At 43.2% G+C, this 15324-nt stretch overlaps 1 protein-coding gene across 2 annotated transcripts; it reads right to left on the reverse strand.

Moving 5' to 3' along the window:
• Window positions 1–346: 346 nt before the first annotated feature.
• Window positions 347–14991, reverse strand: LOX (lysyl oxidase). 2 transcript variants are annotated; one of them, XM_039545418.1, is made up of 7 exons: window positions 13865–14990; window positions 13258–13366; window positions 11382–11519; window positions 8708–8864; window positions 5495–5590; window positions 5275–5390; window positions 347–1663 (listed from the first exon to the last, which is right to left on the reverse strand). In XM_039545418.1, the coding sequence occupies exons 1-7, from the start codon at window positions 14568–14570 to the stop codon at window positions 1657–1659; spliced, it is 1329 nt and encodes a 442-aa protein (XP_039401352.1). In that variant the 5' UTR covers window positions 14571–14990; the 3' UTR covers window positions 347–1656. The 2 variants fall into 2 exon arrangements, with proteins under 2 accessions (XP_039401352.1, XP_039401353.1); XM_039545419.1 differs by lacking the exon at window positions 347–1663 and having other exon boundaries at window positions 5271–5390; window positions 13865–14991.
• Window positions 14992–15324: the final 333 nt, after the last annotated feature.

Consider the following 15324-nt stretch of genomic DNA (forward strand, 5'->3'; position numbering starts at 1 on the left):
ATTTGGACAGAAACATTTGATGATCTTAAAACAACAAAATATGTGTAGGAAATAACTAGCTGATCCATAGTCCTCAAGGATATTCTGATAACTAACACAAATTCAAAATTAAATTTGCATGGTTCTACTGCATGCAATATTGGCAAATATTGCTTAAAATGTTTCCCAAAGTTGTAACAAAACACCCCAATATTCCTCAAGCTACACAAATACATAAAGATAAATGCCATTAAAACTCTAAAGGTTTTGAGCTTTGGCTGTTGTGAGCTGCAGGTTGAGCATTGCACCATCTGTGATCTTCGGAAAAAGTATCAGGACAATGTTGTGAGAAATAATTTCACAGTTTAAAAAACAAAAATCACAGCTATTTTAGCTTACTGATTGGTCCACTGCATACGTGAAATGATTGTACTTTTGTGAACCCCCTCCAGTAAGCAGCATGATGTATCTCGTTAATTTGGGCTGAAAGTTTTTCACTTTGAATATTTCATGATTGACCTAACTAAAGTACTTTCTGTGTTGCATACACCAACTATTATTCTATACATACTGTATAATATTTTAAGCTTCATTCTTTGAATAGCCAAATATGCAATTAAGAATCAAGTACAGTACTAAATGTAAAATAATGTTAATGGGAATACAAGTAAAAGGCCTTTTCTCAATAAGAACACTCTGATAGGTCTTTTGGCCTATTTCTGTTTGTGGTGCCTCTGAGCTGATTGCCTCTTGTCAGTTATTGTAATTGGTTGGCCTGTTCAATTCATGCTCCCCCCCTCCCCCCCCCAGCTAATGATTAGGGACTATCCAATGTCGCTTTCAGAAGCCTTGTTTCTGCTGGACAGGTGTTCATCCTAGTTCATTTTACTCACATTGAATTAATGGTAGATCCTTTTAAGAGCCCCATTTTGAAAATCTCTATTCACAGAGAAAAGTGGCTAAGTTCTTTAATTCTACTCCAAAAGTAAAACAGGCCTATGGCCAAAGCCCCAGTATGCATTTGGCTTGAGAAAATGGTTTACCTACTAATATATTAAAAATGTAAAATAAACATAAATTTTGTATATGGGGTGTAACTAATGAATACATGAACATTTTTCTGCTATATGTTAATATTCCTTGAAAACCAGGGATACTTTTCTCGTCTGCATCCAATTAGTTTTACTGTAATCGCAGGAGCATCACTCCCAAGTTGGTCTTTGATCTGGCATTCATTGAGCTAGCCAGCATTACTACTACTTACTGCATTTTATTTAGTACTATACGTTTTTGCTACCTTTTAAAGAGATTACAGCTCATTTACAGATAGTGTACTGACCAAACTCTGCTATTATCTGCACTCTGATTTCCAGTGGAGTTTAAAACAAAACAAAACAACCTTATTTTTCTGTGAATGAGTTAATTTCCTTTAGAATTTGAAAATCTGTGCATAAATCACCAATCCCACACATTGCAAGTTTTTTTTAAGTAAATGACAATTTGAGTGCTAAAAATCCAGTTACACATTTTATGAAGCAGCCATTATGCTTCAAAACGACATAAAAGTTTGTGTTGAATTTTTTTTGCTTTTTGTAAAGTGTTCATATTCTACTGAAGTTTATATAATGATATTACAGTACGGAACAGTGGGCACTGACTCGTCCATTTTCTTGCATCTTAGTATCTATTTTAAAAAAAGGAAAAATTTGTTAAAAATTTCATACATTAGCAACCGAGTACTAAACAAAGTTAACCCAGCTGTGTTAAATACCTATGCATCAGTATGAACATGCAGCACAAAAGGAACTAGAGCACTTGCTTTCCTTTGTACGTTTGAATATCATTACAGTATTTTGTTAATGTAGGAAGCTGAGAGCGGGGAGGCTACAAAGCAAAGTAACTGGGCATTACCCTAACTGACATCCTTCAGTTAACCTTTTCTCTCTCCTCCCCTTCTTGAATTCAAATGAATAGAAGCTCTGTTACTGGAGGCTCTGATTAGAGCTAGTCCTAATGCAGGGAGGTACCATGACAGTTTCTTCACACTGCTCTGCCAAAAATAACCATTCATAACCTGCAGAACACCTCATTCTCCCACAAGCACAGACACTCTGGTGGTGAGAACAAATAAAGGACCAGGCCAAGGCCATTTAACTTGTTGCTTTTAATAACTTGAAAATGGCCATACTGGGTGACCCAGTGGAGGTGGGGATGAGGGTTTGGGATGTGGGAGGGGCTCAGGGCTGGAGTGTGGGGTGAGGGCTTCAGGGTGGGCTGGGAATGAGGGGTTCAGAGTGTGGAAGGGGGCTCAGCTGTGGCAGGATTGGGGTGCAGGAGTGGCTCAGGGCTGGGGGTGCAGACTCTGGGGTGGGCCAGGGATGAGGGGTTTGGGGTGCAGGAAAGGGCTCTGGGTTTGGGGGGCCTCAGGAATGGGGCAGGGGATTGGGACATGGGTTTACTTCAGGCAGCTCTCAGCAGCGCAGCAGGAGTGCTACGGCAGGCTTTCCTGCCAGTCCTGGGACCACACTGTGCCCCGGAAGCAGCCAGCAGCAGGTCCGGCTCCTAGGTGGAGGCACGCAAGTGGCTCTGCCTGGCTCTGGCCCACAGGCACCGCCCCCACCCAAGCTCCATTGGCCAGGCAGAGCTGGTGCTCGGGGCAGGGGCAGCACGCAGAGCCCTTTGCCCCACCCCCACCCAGGAGCCAGACCTGCTGCTGGCCGCTTCTGTGGCACAGCGCAATGTCAGAACAAGTAGGGACTAGCTTGCCTTAGCACCAGCCCAGCACCGCCCACGGGATTTTTAACAGCCCGGTCGGTGGTGCTAACCAGAGCCACTGTGACCCAGTTCTGGGTCGCGACCCACGATTTGAAAACCGCTGATCTAGTCCACTGTCCTGTTTTTGCCAGTGGCCAGTGCCAGATGGATCAGAAGGAATGAACAGAACAGAGCAGTTTATTGAGTGATCAGTTCCCAGTCATCCAGTCCTAGCTTCTGGCAGTCAGAGGTTTAAGGACACCCAGAGCCTGAGGTTGAGTCCCTGCCCATCTTGTCTAATGGTCACTGATGGACCTATCTTATTCTTTGAGACTGGTGTGATATGAGCCTAGGTCTTAACACAGGGGTGATACAAATGTTTGTCGTTTTAGCCCTGCTTGATCAGTGTTTGATTTCCCAGGACAAAGGACTTTGTAGTAAATTCAAAGTGAGATAAGCCCCAGGCCCCACAGGGGCCCCCACAAGAATATAATATTCTATAGTTTTGTAACTTTTTTATGGAAGGGGCCCCCAAAATTGCTTTGCCTCAGGCCCCCTGAATCCTCTGGGCGGCCCTGGATAAGCCTTACAATTGGTATGTGATGGGGCATCAGCCCTACACTGGCCAGTAAGGGGTTATAAAGAGCCTTAGGGTAGAGCAGGGTCAGTAGCTGCCTGGAGTTCAAGGAGAGAGGACTGTGCCTTGAGTAGGCTGCAACCCTGTAGCATCTTGGACAGAGCGGTACGGGCAGGAAGACAGAAGGAGCTCCAGATGGGCTGCTGAGACTGAGGAGGGAGCTGTGGCTGCACGGAAGTGGCCAGGGGAAATTCAGTGATGGTAGAGGCAAAGGAGCGCAGTAAGTAACTGCAGTTCAGAGCGTTCCTGGGCTGGGACCTGGAGTAGTGGGCGGGCCTGGACCCCCGCACTCGCCACTGAGGAAGTGGCAGGACAACTGAATACAGTCGCCACTGTGGCTTGACTACTAAAGAGTTAAATCTCCCCCCAAAAGGGGGAACACAGATAGTGATATGGCCAGAGGGCCCAGCCACGAAGAGGATTCTGCGGTTCCTGATGGGGTGCAAACCGCAGACATGGGTGTTGGCCTCCAGCTAATCCCCAGAACGACCAGGAGGAGGTGCCAGTTCAGCAGTGAGTGATGCGCTCCATGACACAGTAATTAAGCAGCATCCAAATGAGATCAGTGTGAAGACTTCATTAAGGTAGTTATGTCTATCCACACTGACCACTTATTTAAATTCCAAAGCAATAAATGAAAACTAATAATGTCACCAAGATTTCTACATAAGATTAATGCTCTCATTTGTTATTTCCAACCAGATTAAACTACTAAATGTCACACATGAATAATGTGATTCTGTAATCATGTATTGTATAAAAATAACTGGAAAGTCCACTCCTCTATATGGTTATAACATAGTACTTATTTTTCTGTGTAATGTTCATAGGCTATGTTAAGCTAAAATACAAAGGGAACACTGATTTTGTTCAATGTATGTACACTTTTTACAAAAGAATTTGTGGCCAGACATAGTTAAGGATTATTGCTTGAACACCAAGGGAGCTAATGTGAAACAGTAAATGAGGTGTTGCTGGAAGAACTGTTCTGGGGGGCCTTGCTGTAGCAGTGAGACGGTAATACGTAAGTGAATATGTTTTTTGTTTTGTTTTTAACAAAATGTTTCAAGGGCCTCTCAGCAACCTGTTCAACAGCTTTTTGTGAATGCTCTGTATGACAGTTGGATAAGCATCAGAAGGCTTGTGACTGCAAATTCAAGAAGGGAGTTGAGCCAAGGAGAACAGCTGGGAATCCAGGAGCAGCAATTTTAAAATCCCTATAAATCAGTGGTTCTCAAACTTTTGTACTGGTGACCCCTTTCACATAGCAAGCCTCTGAGTGCGACCCCCCTCCCCCCCCCTTATAAATTAAAAACATGTTTTTTTATATATTTAACACCATTATAAATGCTGGAGGCAAAAGCGGGGTTTGGGGCGGAGGCTGACAGCTCGCAACCCCCCATTTAATAACCTCGCGACCCTCTGAGGGGTCCCGGCCCACAGTTTGAAAACCCCTGCTATAAATCCTGAATTCAAGAGTACACAAACAAATTTTTCTAACAAGAATTTTAGTAGGTGTTCTGTACTGGGAGAGGAATGGATAAACTTGATAAACTATTGTAGGTTACTTCCATCTCAAATGGTTCTATGAATCTGATGGAAGATTGAAGAAAATAGCTTCATTACAAGAAGCTAAAATTTGAAAGCTATGCAGTTGTAATTAGCAAAATAATCATTCCCATTCCGCCCACACACAAAAAAACCCTCTCTAAATTCCATCTGTAATCCAAACTAGCACACTCCATACTAAGTATAAAATTATACACTTACAAAGTTTGCATCACTAGAACTCATTTGGCAATTATCTATTCAATGCAAAATTCATCCCTAGATACTATAAACCTATTTGCTAATATTAATTTTATGAGTGTAAAATAGTTACAAAGAAAGAGGAATCTACTTACGGTGAAATTGTGCAGCCAGAGGCATAGGCATGATGGCCTGTATAGCGGATATCGCAGCGTACTACATTGTTGGAGTAATCAGACTCTGGTACCAAATAGCTGGGATTTACACTAACCTTGAAGGAAGGAAAATGCCATTTACAACTGGGTTTGGATTGATAACCTGCTGTGCTGGCTTAAAGGGATTCATAGTTATGATTTCTCAAAACACACCCCATACCTTCAGTATGTAGTTTCCAGGCTTTACATCTGTAATATCAATCCACTGGCAATCTATGTCAGCATTGTAGGTGTCATAACAGCCAGGACTTAGTCCCTAAAAATATGCAAGAAAGGAGTCTAAGGAATATATTTTCAGAAATCAACATTAACACCATCAAAAAATTCAGGTAAGACCACAATGCTTCCTTCGTGCACATCATTGGGAGGCAAAAAAGGCACCAATGAATGAGTTAAGCATTGAATCTGAACTTTCTGGGTTTTGTTTGTTTAAATAGTACTGCCTAGCTCTGACAGCCGTTGTATTGATTTTTAACTATTCATAAATAGGTACCAGTAATTACAATGCTTATCTGAGAGACTGGAGCATCACTTACAAGCTGTTCTGCTCTTTTGGATAAATAGGTATTTGTTATAGCTGGTTGGAAAATAAGGGTTGTTTTTCATGGAAAGTTTTGGATGAAAAATCAAAAACAAATATTTTGGCCCAAAACAGAAATATTTCAATTCTGAAAGGCTGCTGCAGGGGCTCCTGGGATTTATAGTTCAGGTATTTCATGTTCTCATTCTTAATAGACCGGGCTTCCCAAGGGACTATATCTCGCATGATGCACCACTGTCTCCCCTCTTGCTGAGGGAAGGCTGTGCATCATAGCACATCATGGGAGATATAGGTTGGGATCCCCAACCAGACTATAGGGGATAAACTACAATTCCCTGAGCCAGCATGGTTCCATTTCAGGATTTAAAAATTTTCATTTTTCAGGTGATCAGTTTGATTCAAAATCAAAATTTTCTGTGGAAAGCAGACTCATTTCCCAGAAAATATTTTGTTGAGAACCCAGTTTTCCAGCAAAACACAGTTTCAATGGAAAACTTTGAACTAGTCTTACTATTTATACACTTTTTTAATATAATAGGTATTTACTGATTACATATCCCTGAAATTTAAAACCACTGTATTTAAGTACTATCTGACAGCATTACCTAAAGTGTCGCTTATTTGCAAGAGGTGAAGGAATCATTTCAGAAATGGTAAGAACTGACCAAAATCTACACCAAAAACTCTAAATTTCAATTGAATGGCTTTTGAGGTTCACAAAGTTTTGGCTATCATTTTTCCTATTGTCTTTTTTCCATGCATCACTTTCTGGTTCGGCTTGGGACCAGCATTGCTGAAATATTATGAGGGAGGCTGTTCTCACAGTATTTTCAGCCTGACAGGAAGCAGGAAGCACTGGAAATCTTGCGATAGTTTAATCCTGGATTTGCAGGCCCAAGAAGCTTGGGTACAGTTCAAATAAACATCTGAAATTTTGACTAAACACCTGTGATTTTTTTTCCTTACCTATTTACCTGATTAAATGAAATCAAAGGTGTTATTTTGGTCCATTGGGGAGAAAATACAAGGCCACTTGAAAAGTTTGGTAGGTGTAAGGAGGATCCTGCATGAGACAGTACAGCACCGATAATGTCACAGACATACTATTTGCAAATGCCATTTTAGATCCCTTCTATCTGAAGAGAAAGTTCTTATAGCTGCTGCTTAAGACTTAGAATCTTAGAGACCAATTCAGCAAAAAATATTCATCACCGTTTTTGTGGGATAAGTTGGGGAGGGATACACAGCTCCTGTTTCTTGTCCTGGCAGCTCCATTTTAAACCATTTTCCTTCTAAATTTATTGAATATAAGAAAAATCAAGAAAGAACTTTGCTCAGTGAGTTAGGACATTAGATGCATGCTCAATGAATCCCATTCTCCAGTTCCAAACTCATTTATGTGAATGTAATTGCCACTAGAATCTTGGACTACCTCAAAGAAGTGTTAGCTTTGGCCATAGATGAACTCTGCATCCAGTGCAAAGAGTAAAGTACGCTCTTGGCATAGGAAGCAGAGTATAAGAGCTATCTTTGTAATTTATTTGTCTACGGCTTTAGTTCTGCAAAAATGGCCTAATAGGGTTTTTCTCTTCAAGCAAATACAGGTTTTGAAACATCAGAAATGTCTGAAAGAATTCAGAGGGTATCCAAAATGGCCACAGAGGTGTTTCCAGATCTGTGTGTCCAAAAAACCTCCTACTTTGTTGCTAGGACTATAGGAATTGCCGCACTGGAACATATCAATGGTCCATCAAGTCTGGTATCCTCAGCAGTGGCCAGTATAGGATGCTTTAGTGGAAAATGAAAAATCCTCATAAGGCACTTAACTATGCAAGACAAAGCCATGCAGGAATTCCCTCCTGACCCCAGCTGGTAATCAGCTTATGCCCTACTTGCACGTGCCAAGTTTGAGGCTGAAGCAAAGTTTTACAGTCCAATTACAACCCCTAAAAATATGGGTTTACAGTGGAAACGCTGACACAGCCTTGACTCTAGTGACAAAAGTACTCCAGCTGTAAAATATATATGTTAGGTGAACACTGTAACCTACACAAAGAGAGACTATTTTTAAAACCCCTTCACAAACTTTACATATTGTAGATAATTCATTATACAGTACTTAAGATTTAAATGTGGACACATCCACCATGGGAAAATATTTGGCATTTCTCAGGGATAAAATTACTACCTCTGCAGAAAAAGGGATATAGTTTGCCCATGATGTTCACACAGTTCCCAGTAATTTGAATGTCTGTTACATGTATGAACAGAGCACGATGCTGTGGTGTACTGAATCCCCTCAAACCCCCTTTGATAACATTGGGAACTGAGGAAACAGCACCTTGCACTATCAGGCTCTGAGAAGAAAGAACACTAGCTCTGATCTTTGACTGCAGCCAAAGATGACAGAATGTGGATTGGGATGAGAGAAGTAGAGTAAGACCTTAAAGGATTTCTTTACTGCCCCTGATCCTGGGCCTGCTGTCTGATGGCCAGTCCCCCAATCTAAGTCAGAGTACCCTGTAAATGTAAAAGACAACTGTTTTAATGTACATCAGCTGCCAATGGCTCCAGGGGACCTGCCAGGGTACAAGAAAGCCCTGGCCACCCACTTCCAGCAGCCACACCCCCTACAGGGCTGTAGTGGAAGGAGACTACAAAAGCTGCTATGCTGGTTTTATGCCACCAGTAGATTCCCCTTACCCTGGGGTGATTAGCTCATAGCTAATTAAGGCACCTGAGCATTGGGGCCTGTAATGTTACATAAAATCTCTCAAGTAAGGCAAACTGCAAGAAAGAAAATCTCTTGGTTCTTTGGAAACATCTCTTTACCTGTGTATGTGCTGTACATGCATATCGTCTATAGTATCCATAATCACAGGAGGTATCTTCAAGACAAAAACTTGCTTTGTGCCCTTCAGCAACTCTCCGATGTGAGCCTGCTTCCAGCAAGTCATAGTGGCTGAATTCGTCCATGCTGTGGTAATGTCTGTTAGACCACAGGTCAGTTAGGAGAGGCAGATCAGATTTTGCCAAAACATTATTAAATCATGTTTCCTATCTAATCTACCTTATCGTGCATCCTGCCAAATTTTGTTTCTTACATAAAACTAATGGGTTAATATATTTTTCTCAGTGGCACCACTGTAAAAAAATGTATTGTATAAAAACACAACCTTCTAAAACAAATCACATTTTAATTTGTTAAAGGAATGGTTCTGTATTGGCTTTGTTTTCCCAAAATTTCCTGTTTTCTCTTTTTCAATAACACTAGCAAGCACTTGAACCACTCAAATATGAACAGTTTATTTTATAATGTTTGCCTTCAGGCACAGTTTGTTTGGCTAGGAATGCTTACCTTACATACTGTAAATTCTAGGCAAGTTTGCTATTTCTGGAAGGGGCTGAAGGGTTGTGGTTATTTTTCCACTTCCATTGTCCCCCAGATGTGACATTTTATAATTATATTTGCAAACAATCTACTCTGCTTAGAGATTCATCCTCTATGTACTAATATTACAGATTGGATTAGCTGAAGGAATTGCTATTTACATTCAAATGTATAAACTGACATTCAAAGTCTTGCTGGTTTGATGTTAAGGTGTTCTGCAAAAACATTTTTGCTGGTTTCACAGTGTACACTATTCCAGTCAGAGAGAGAGAGAAAGAGTGTCAGTCTAAGGTCTCTCTCACTAGCTGTGACACACCTATTTGTTCTATGGTTCTACTTTTCTCACATAGATGGAGAAAGCAAACTAGCAAGAGCCAACAAATCAGCAGCTTGTCTTTGTAGCATTCTGCTGCTGTTGCTTATGAAAGATTTTAGCAAGCTGTGTGTATGTAAAAGATTAAATAAAATATAGTTCAAACACCTTTTAATGAAAAATAGACATTATATAAAATCACCAACGAAAAACTTGGATGACAAGGTGACTCAGAGAATGATGATGATTAAACAGTACCATCTGATGGCAGGTCATTTGAGAAATGAATTGGTTGTTATAGTTCATTTACTAATGGACTAGTGTCAACATCATAGAAACCATCCCCACAATTGGCATTCTTGTTGGCAGCGTATTCAAAGTCCAAGAATTGGATGAGTATTGAAAGAACTACCTTCACACCCTGGTCAGTATGGTTATAGGGCCTATTGGCAGGGCAAGGATTACCTGTTCTGTGGATGAAGGATTTCAGCTTGCAGTGCTATCAATCTGTCACCTTTGTAAGTATCAGTTTCACATTAAATTTTTTAAAACTAAAACACATTCACAGAGCAAAAGGGGTTTTTTTTGGACTTTACCAAAGGCTTCTACACTCTGAATAAACCATCTGCCTTGCTAGGTCTGTGTTTAAAGGACTTCATTTGAATTGATAGTAATTGTTCCATCAGGAATAAACAATTTTACAATTTGACCTATTGCTGCAGGCTTGATCCCACGCCCCTTGAAATCAATGGAGAAATTCCACTAACTTCAAAGGGTTTTGGATCAGGCCCATGGCAACCTCTGTGGTACATATTTAGATGGAATTCAGTGTCCAGTCATCACTTTATCAATGAATACATTATTCCTGTTGTATTAAAATTAATCATTATGTACACACAACTGTAGAGTCATATTTTAAATAAATTGAAGAAAATACATATACTTTCCTAAAGTATCACAAACTGATATGAAATATCTAAATTTAGATTTAAATATCTAAAAGATTTCAAACTCATATACGCCAAGCCTCTTGGAAAAGACACAAGTGCACATATGCAGTTTTATTAGGTCCCAAAATGTTACAAATATTCTCCAGTGTTTGTCTTGCCAAGTGTCTATCAATGTTCGTCTTGCAAAGGTGATATTGGTGCACTATATATCGGAGCTAAATGGTATCTATTGTGGCATTGCTTTTTATGTAAAACTCCAGTTCTTTTCAGATGAAGATGATAGTGAGATACCACCCTAAGGCTTCATATAGGTACAAGTGCTTATTAAGGACCATTCCAATTCCTCTTTTCAATATTGAGGAAAATGTTCTTTGATTCATGAAATAATGGCCCGTTAGAGGACCAAATGACACATTCAGTATTTGAATATTCCTTTTTTTTAGTGAATGTGTAAGTAAAAAATACATTTTGGGGCATTAACTATAATTGTAACTTTTTTTTAAGTTCACTGGTTAGTTCTTTAATATATAGGTAAATGGACAACAGACTTATGCAAAACTGAATTCAATAGATGGGATATGTGACCGAATATTCTAAACTGATTTGAGATTGCATAGGCTTCCAGATTGTCACATTCATATGTGAGTATGAACTATTTATTTTCATTTGATCATTTCAAGTCTTCATCCTCATGCGTAGCTATATAATGAGCTATTACCATAAAATGGGAGGGGAGAGCAAAATCCTATAGCTATATTTCCCCTAGATAGTAACAAAACATATCACATTGCAATTAACAAATGACAAATTAAAAAGATAAGTAGAAGGTACCATACTGGGCACTTCACTCACTGGTGACAGCTGTGCCACTCCCATGAATATCGGGGTCTGGTTGGTAGGAAGTCTGATGTGCCTTGATTTTTCACTCTTTGGGGGAATCTCAGAAGCACTCGAGTATCATAATCTCTGACATCTGCCCTGTAAGCTGAACTGCAATGATGTAAAAAGAGGCATAAGTATATTTACAAAATATTAAACACTCAAGATTGCTTCTTCTTGGCTTATGATCTAGCATTCAACCTTATGTGACTAGATGTCTTAACTAGCAAGTTGCTGAGCACCTTCAACCCCATTAATTTAAATAGCTGAGGATGTTCAAGAATGCTCGATGGTGTACCTAGGAGCTTCTGGTATTGGATGCAGGCTTTAGTAACATTCTAGGACTCAGTCCTCCTGTTGATGTTAGTTTTGTCACTGATTTCAGTAAGAGCAGGATTTTGATACCTGATGAGCACTGGTTAGAAATGCTTTGATATTTAGGGAAATCAATGGTGTTTAACAATAGCCAAGAGCATAAGATCACTTTAACAATGAATAGCTGTAAAAATGTCCCTGTTTGGCATGAAAAACTGTTTTTCAATAGTTTCTGCCAAACAAAATATCTTGTAGTTGATCTCATGGCCAGAGTAGATTTTGTTTCCATTGTAGTTTAAAAGGCTACAATCAAGACATTTTGGTCCCAATTTGGCCTATCTTAAACTAATTATAACTCTTTAAATATCTAATTTTTAACTATCAATTTACCAACAAGAACCACATAATCAACCTTTTGTGTTCCCTTTGCTGGTTTTCCTGCAGCAAACTAACAAAAATGATTCCTTAATGCTATGCTACAACCAGTTTATGAAACTGGTGAATAAACAAAGTTGTTTTGCATGGTAAGGTACTATACAAGTTAAATTTATGAAACTCAGCCATGTTAATTTCAGTTCCAGTCAAAACAGGAAAAATCCCTGTTTTGCCAAGTAATAGGGACAACTCACTAGTAAAGAATTTTTTTTTCAAAATTCTAAGAGATTATCGCAAATATTTTTCTGCTAGATTGTCTCACAGATGTTGTATTGCATGTGCCCAAGAACAGGGAGTACAGTATTTTGTGAACCCACACAAATGAGCAGCTGGTGACTTTTTAAAAATGAAGCAATGATTTCTTCAGGTTAAGGGAGAGAGTTGAAAAAGACCAGATTCCAGGTAAAACCAGGGACAAGGATTTTCAAAAGGGGTAAGTGATTTGGTGTATCTAAACATTTCTGAAGCTAAAGAGGCCTGATTTTCAGAAAGTGCAGAGTACCTACCCTTTGGAAATCAGGCTCCTTTATGACATCTGAGGGCAGGTCCATACTCATCGCGCGGGTCGACGCGGTGAGTTCGACTTCACGGAGTTCGAACTATCGCATCTGATCTAGACGCGATAGTTCGAACTCCAGAAGCGCCGCAGTCGACTCCGGTACTCCACCACTGCAAACAGCGGTGGTGGAGTCGATGGGGGAGCCGTGGAGTTCAACCCCGCCGCGTCTGGACGGGTGAGTAGTTCGAATTAGGGTACTTCGAATTCAGCTATGCTATTCCCGTAGCTGAATTTGCATACCCTAATTCGAACCCCCTTTTTAGTGTGGACCAGGCCTCAGGTGAGCTAAACTCTATCAACTGGAGGCACCCAAAAGGACTTGTCACTTTTTAAAAATACTGGTTAGTACATTACCCTCTCTTGTTGTCTGTTGTTGAAACATTATAACCAGGCCCCAAAAGAAGCTAGACTCAGAACCTGTTATCAAGCCCTCTCTCTTTACTTTCCCTCCTGGTTTCCTTGCTGTTGGGTACCTAGGCTAGAAGAAACTGAAGCAGTGCCTGAGGCTAACGTAAGGGAGAAGTTAGCAGAGATGCCTACCTTGCCAGACAGTTCTCCTCGGCAGCGCATCTCAGGCTGTACATGGACACCCTTTGGACATATGTGGATGCCTGGATGTAATAGGGATCCGGGACTAAGTCAGGGAGACCTGCAGTTCATCAAACCAACCACACAACAGCACGATCAGACCTAGACCACGTCTGCCAACATTTTGTTTCATTTTCAAGCATGAGAAGAAGTTATTTTGGCAATAGGCTCCTGCCACCCTTTAGGTCACAAGAAGCATTTAAACTTCTCGCTCGACAGGCACAGCCTATCGTTTGCAGCCAGCCTCTCGCCTCCTAAATCCTGCGGGCTCGGGCCCCTCAGACTACCCTATGATCCTAGGAATCCTAGGAGCGTGTCAGATTTTTGCCTCGTGTGTGGGGCAGGCAGGGCTGGTCATTTCCCCAGAGCATGCTGGGATGCGAGCCCCCTGCCAAAGCCTATCGCTATGTGCTGTGCTGGCGTTTGAGTTGGCTGCGGGCTGAGGCGGGGAGGGCTGTGGGAACTAGCGGAGAGCCCAGCTAAGAGCTGGCGGCGGGGCCCCCGCCCGAGCCTGGGGCGCGGGGTTACTGCTCGCGCTCGAGGGGTGCGGGGCTCTTACCATACTGGAAGTAGCCGGTGCCATAGCCGGGTCTGTACCTGCTGCCCTGGCGGGGTCTCTCGTAGGTGTCGTAGTAGTTGTAATAGGGGTTGTCGTCCGTGTACTTGTAGGGGTTGTAGGGATCGTCTCCTACCATGGCATCTTCCCGGCCGGCTCTCGGATTGCTCAGGGGCGGGGGGCTGCCGGGGCTGGTGCTGTTGCCCCTCCTGGGGCCGACGCCTGAGCTGTGGGGGGCGCTGGGCCGAGACGCCCCCTGGGGAGCGCTCCGGGCGGAACCGCTCGTGGCTCCCTGGCTCCTCTGTCCTGCGGTGCCGCCGGGGGGCGGCTGGTAGCCGGCTTGAAACCAGTGGCGAGCCCCGGAGCCCCTGCTGGCGGCCCCGGCCGGCGGCTGGGCAGCGCCGGCTTCAGCAGCAGCAGCAGCAGCCCCGCGCGGGGCCGGGGCGGTGGCGGTGGCGTTGTTTCGGAGCAGCAGGATGGGGCTGCCCGCGGCCGCTGCCTGCCGGCGCCGGGGCGGCTGGTACTGGGAGGCCAGGCTCAGCAGGCTGTACACCTGCCCGTTGTTCTCCCACTGAATCCTCTGCCTCCAGGCGGCGGGCGCCGGCGGGTTGTGGCGCGGCGGCGGCTGGCAGCCGGCGGGCCGGGCGCAGCTCAGGTACACCCACACCTGCAGCGGGGCGAGCAAAGCCGCTGCCAGCGCCACGTGCATCTTCCCCGCTTCAGTAGCCCCGGGCGGGCGCGAAGGTCGCTCGCCAAACGCCGCTGTCCACAGCCAGGCTCAATCCCCGCGGGCGGGCCGGGGAGGCAGAGACCTTCCGAAAGGAGGGAGCTTGTCCGCTCGCGGGGTGTTTACAGGGCACGGCTCTGACTAGCAGCAGCAGCAGCAAACAACCCGCCTCTCATCGTCCTCCGGCTTTCTCTGGGGGTCCGGACTGGAGGCGGGAGGAGGAGGGCTCAGGGATTTTAAACTTTCTGGCACATTTGCAAAGTTACACAAGCCCGCCTGGCGGGTTGCTCCGCCGCTGTTTGCTCACGTAATGCGATGGGGAACGTGCGAGTCTGACAGCGCCTCACATCTGTCCCGCCGCTGCCCGCGCTCACAGAGCCTCTTCGCAGGGGGAAGGAGACAAAAGGATCCCTCCCTCTCTATATATACACCTCTAGCTGCACGTCTCAAGCTGGGGCGAGCCTGCAGGCATCTCAGTGCGCTCAGACACACACGGCCTGCCAGACCGTGGGGCAATGCCAAAATATGCAAAGGAAAAATGCTATTAGCTCATCAGCACTGGAGAGACTGGGGTGAGCGCTTAGTAAGAGAGGAAACATGTTTCTGGGAAATATTCTGGCCAAAACATCTCCCACAATATGGTCACTGCTGAGGAGTTAAGTAACAGTCAAGTATCCTTAATGCCCTTTTAATTGAGGTAAACCCCTCAGCAAATAAACTCTTGCCTATCCATTTC

This window comes from Mauremys reevesii, linkage group 6 (genome assembly GCF_016161935.1).
Source record: "Mauremys reevesii isolate NIE-2019 linkage group 6, ASM1616193v1, whole genome shotgun sequence".
NCBI lineage: Eukaryota > Metazoa > Chordata > Testudines > Geoemydidae > Mauremys > Mauremys reevesii.

Excerpts from the sequence above, each read along its gene's own strand:
- LOX (XM_039545418.1), bottom strand. The coding sequence starts at position 14,570 with ATGCACGTGGCGCTGGCAGCGGCTTTGCTCGCCCCGCTGCAGGTGTGG. Across the intron at positions 11,520-13,257 it reads GAGGAGAACTGTCTGGCAAG|TTCAGCTTACAGGGCAGATG; the intron begins GTAGGCATCTCT and ends ACATCATTGCAG. Across the intron at positions 5,591-8,707 it reads CATGTACAGCACATACACAG|GGACTAAGTCCTGGCTGTTA; the intron begins GTAAAGAGATGT and ends GCATATTTTTAG.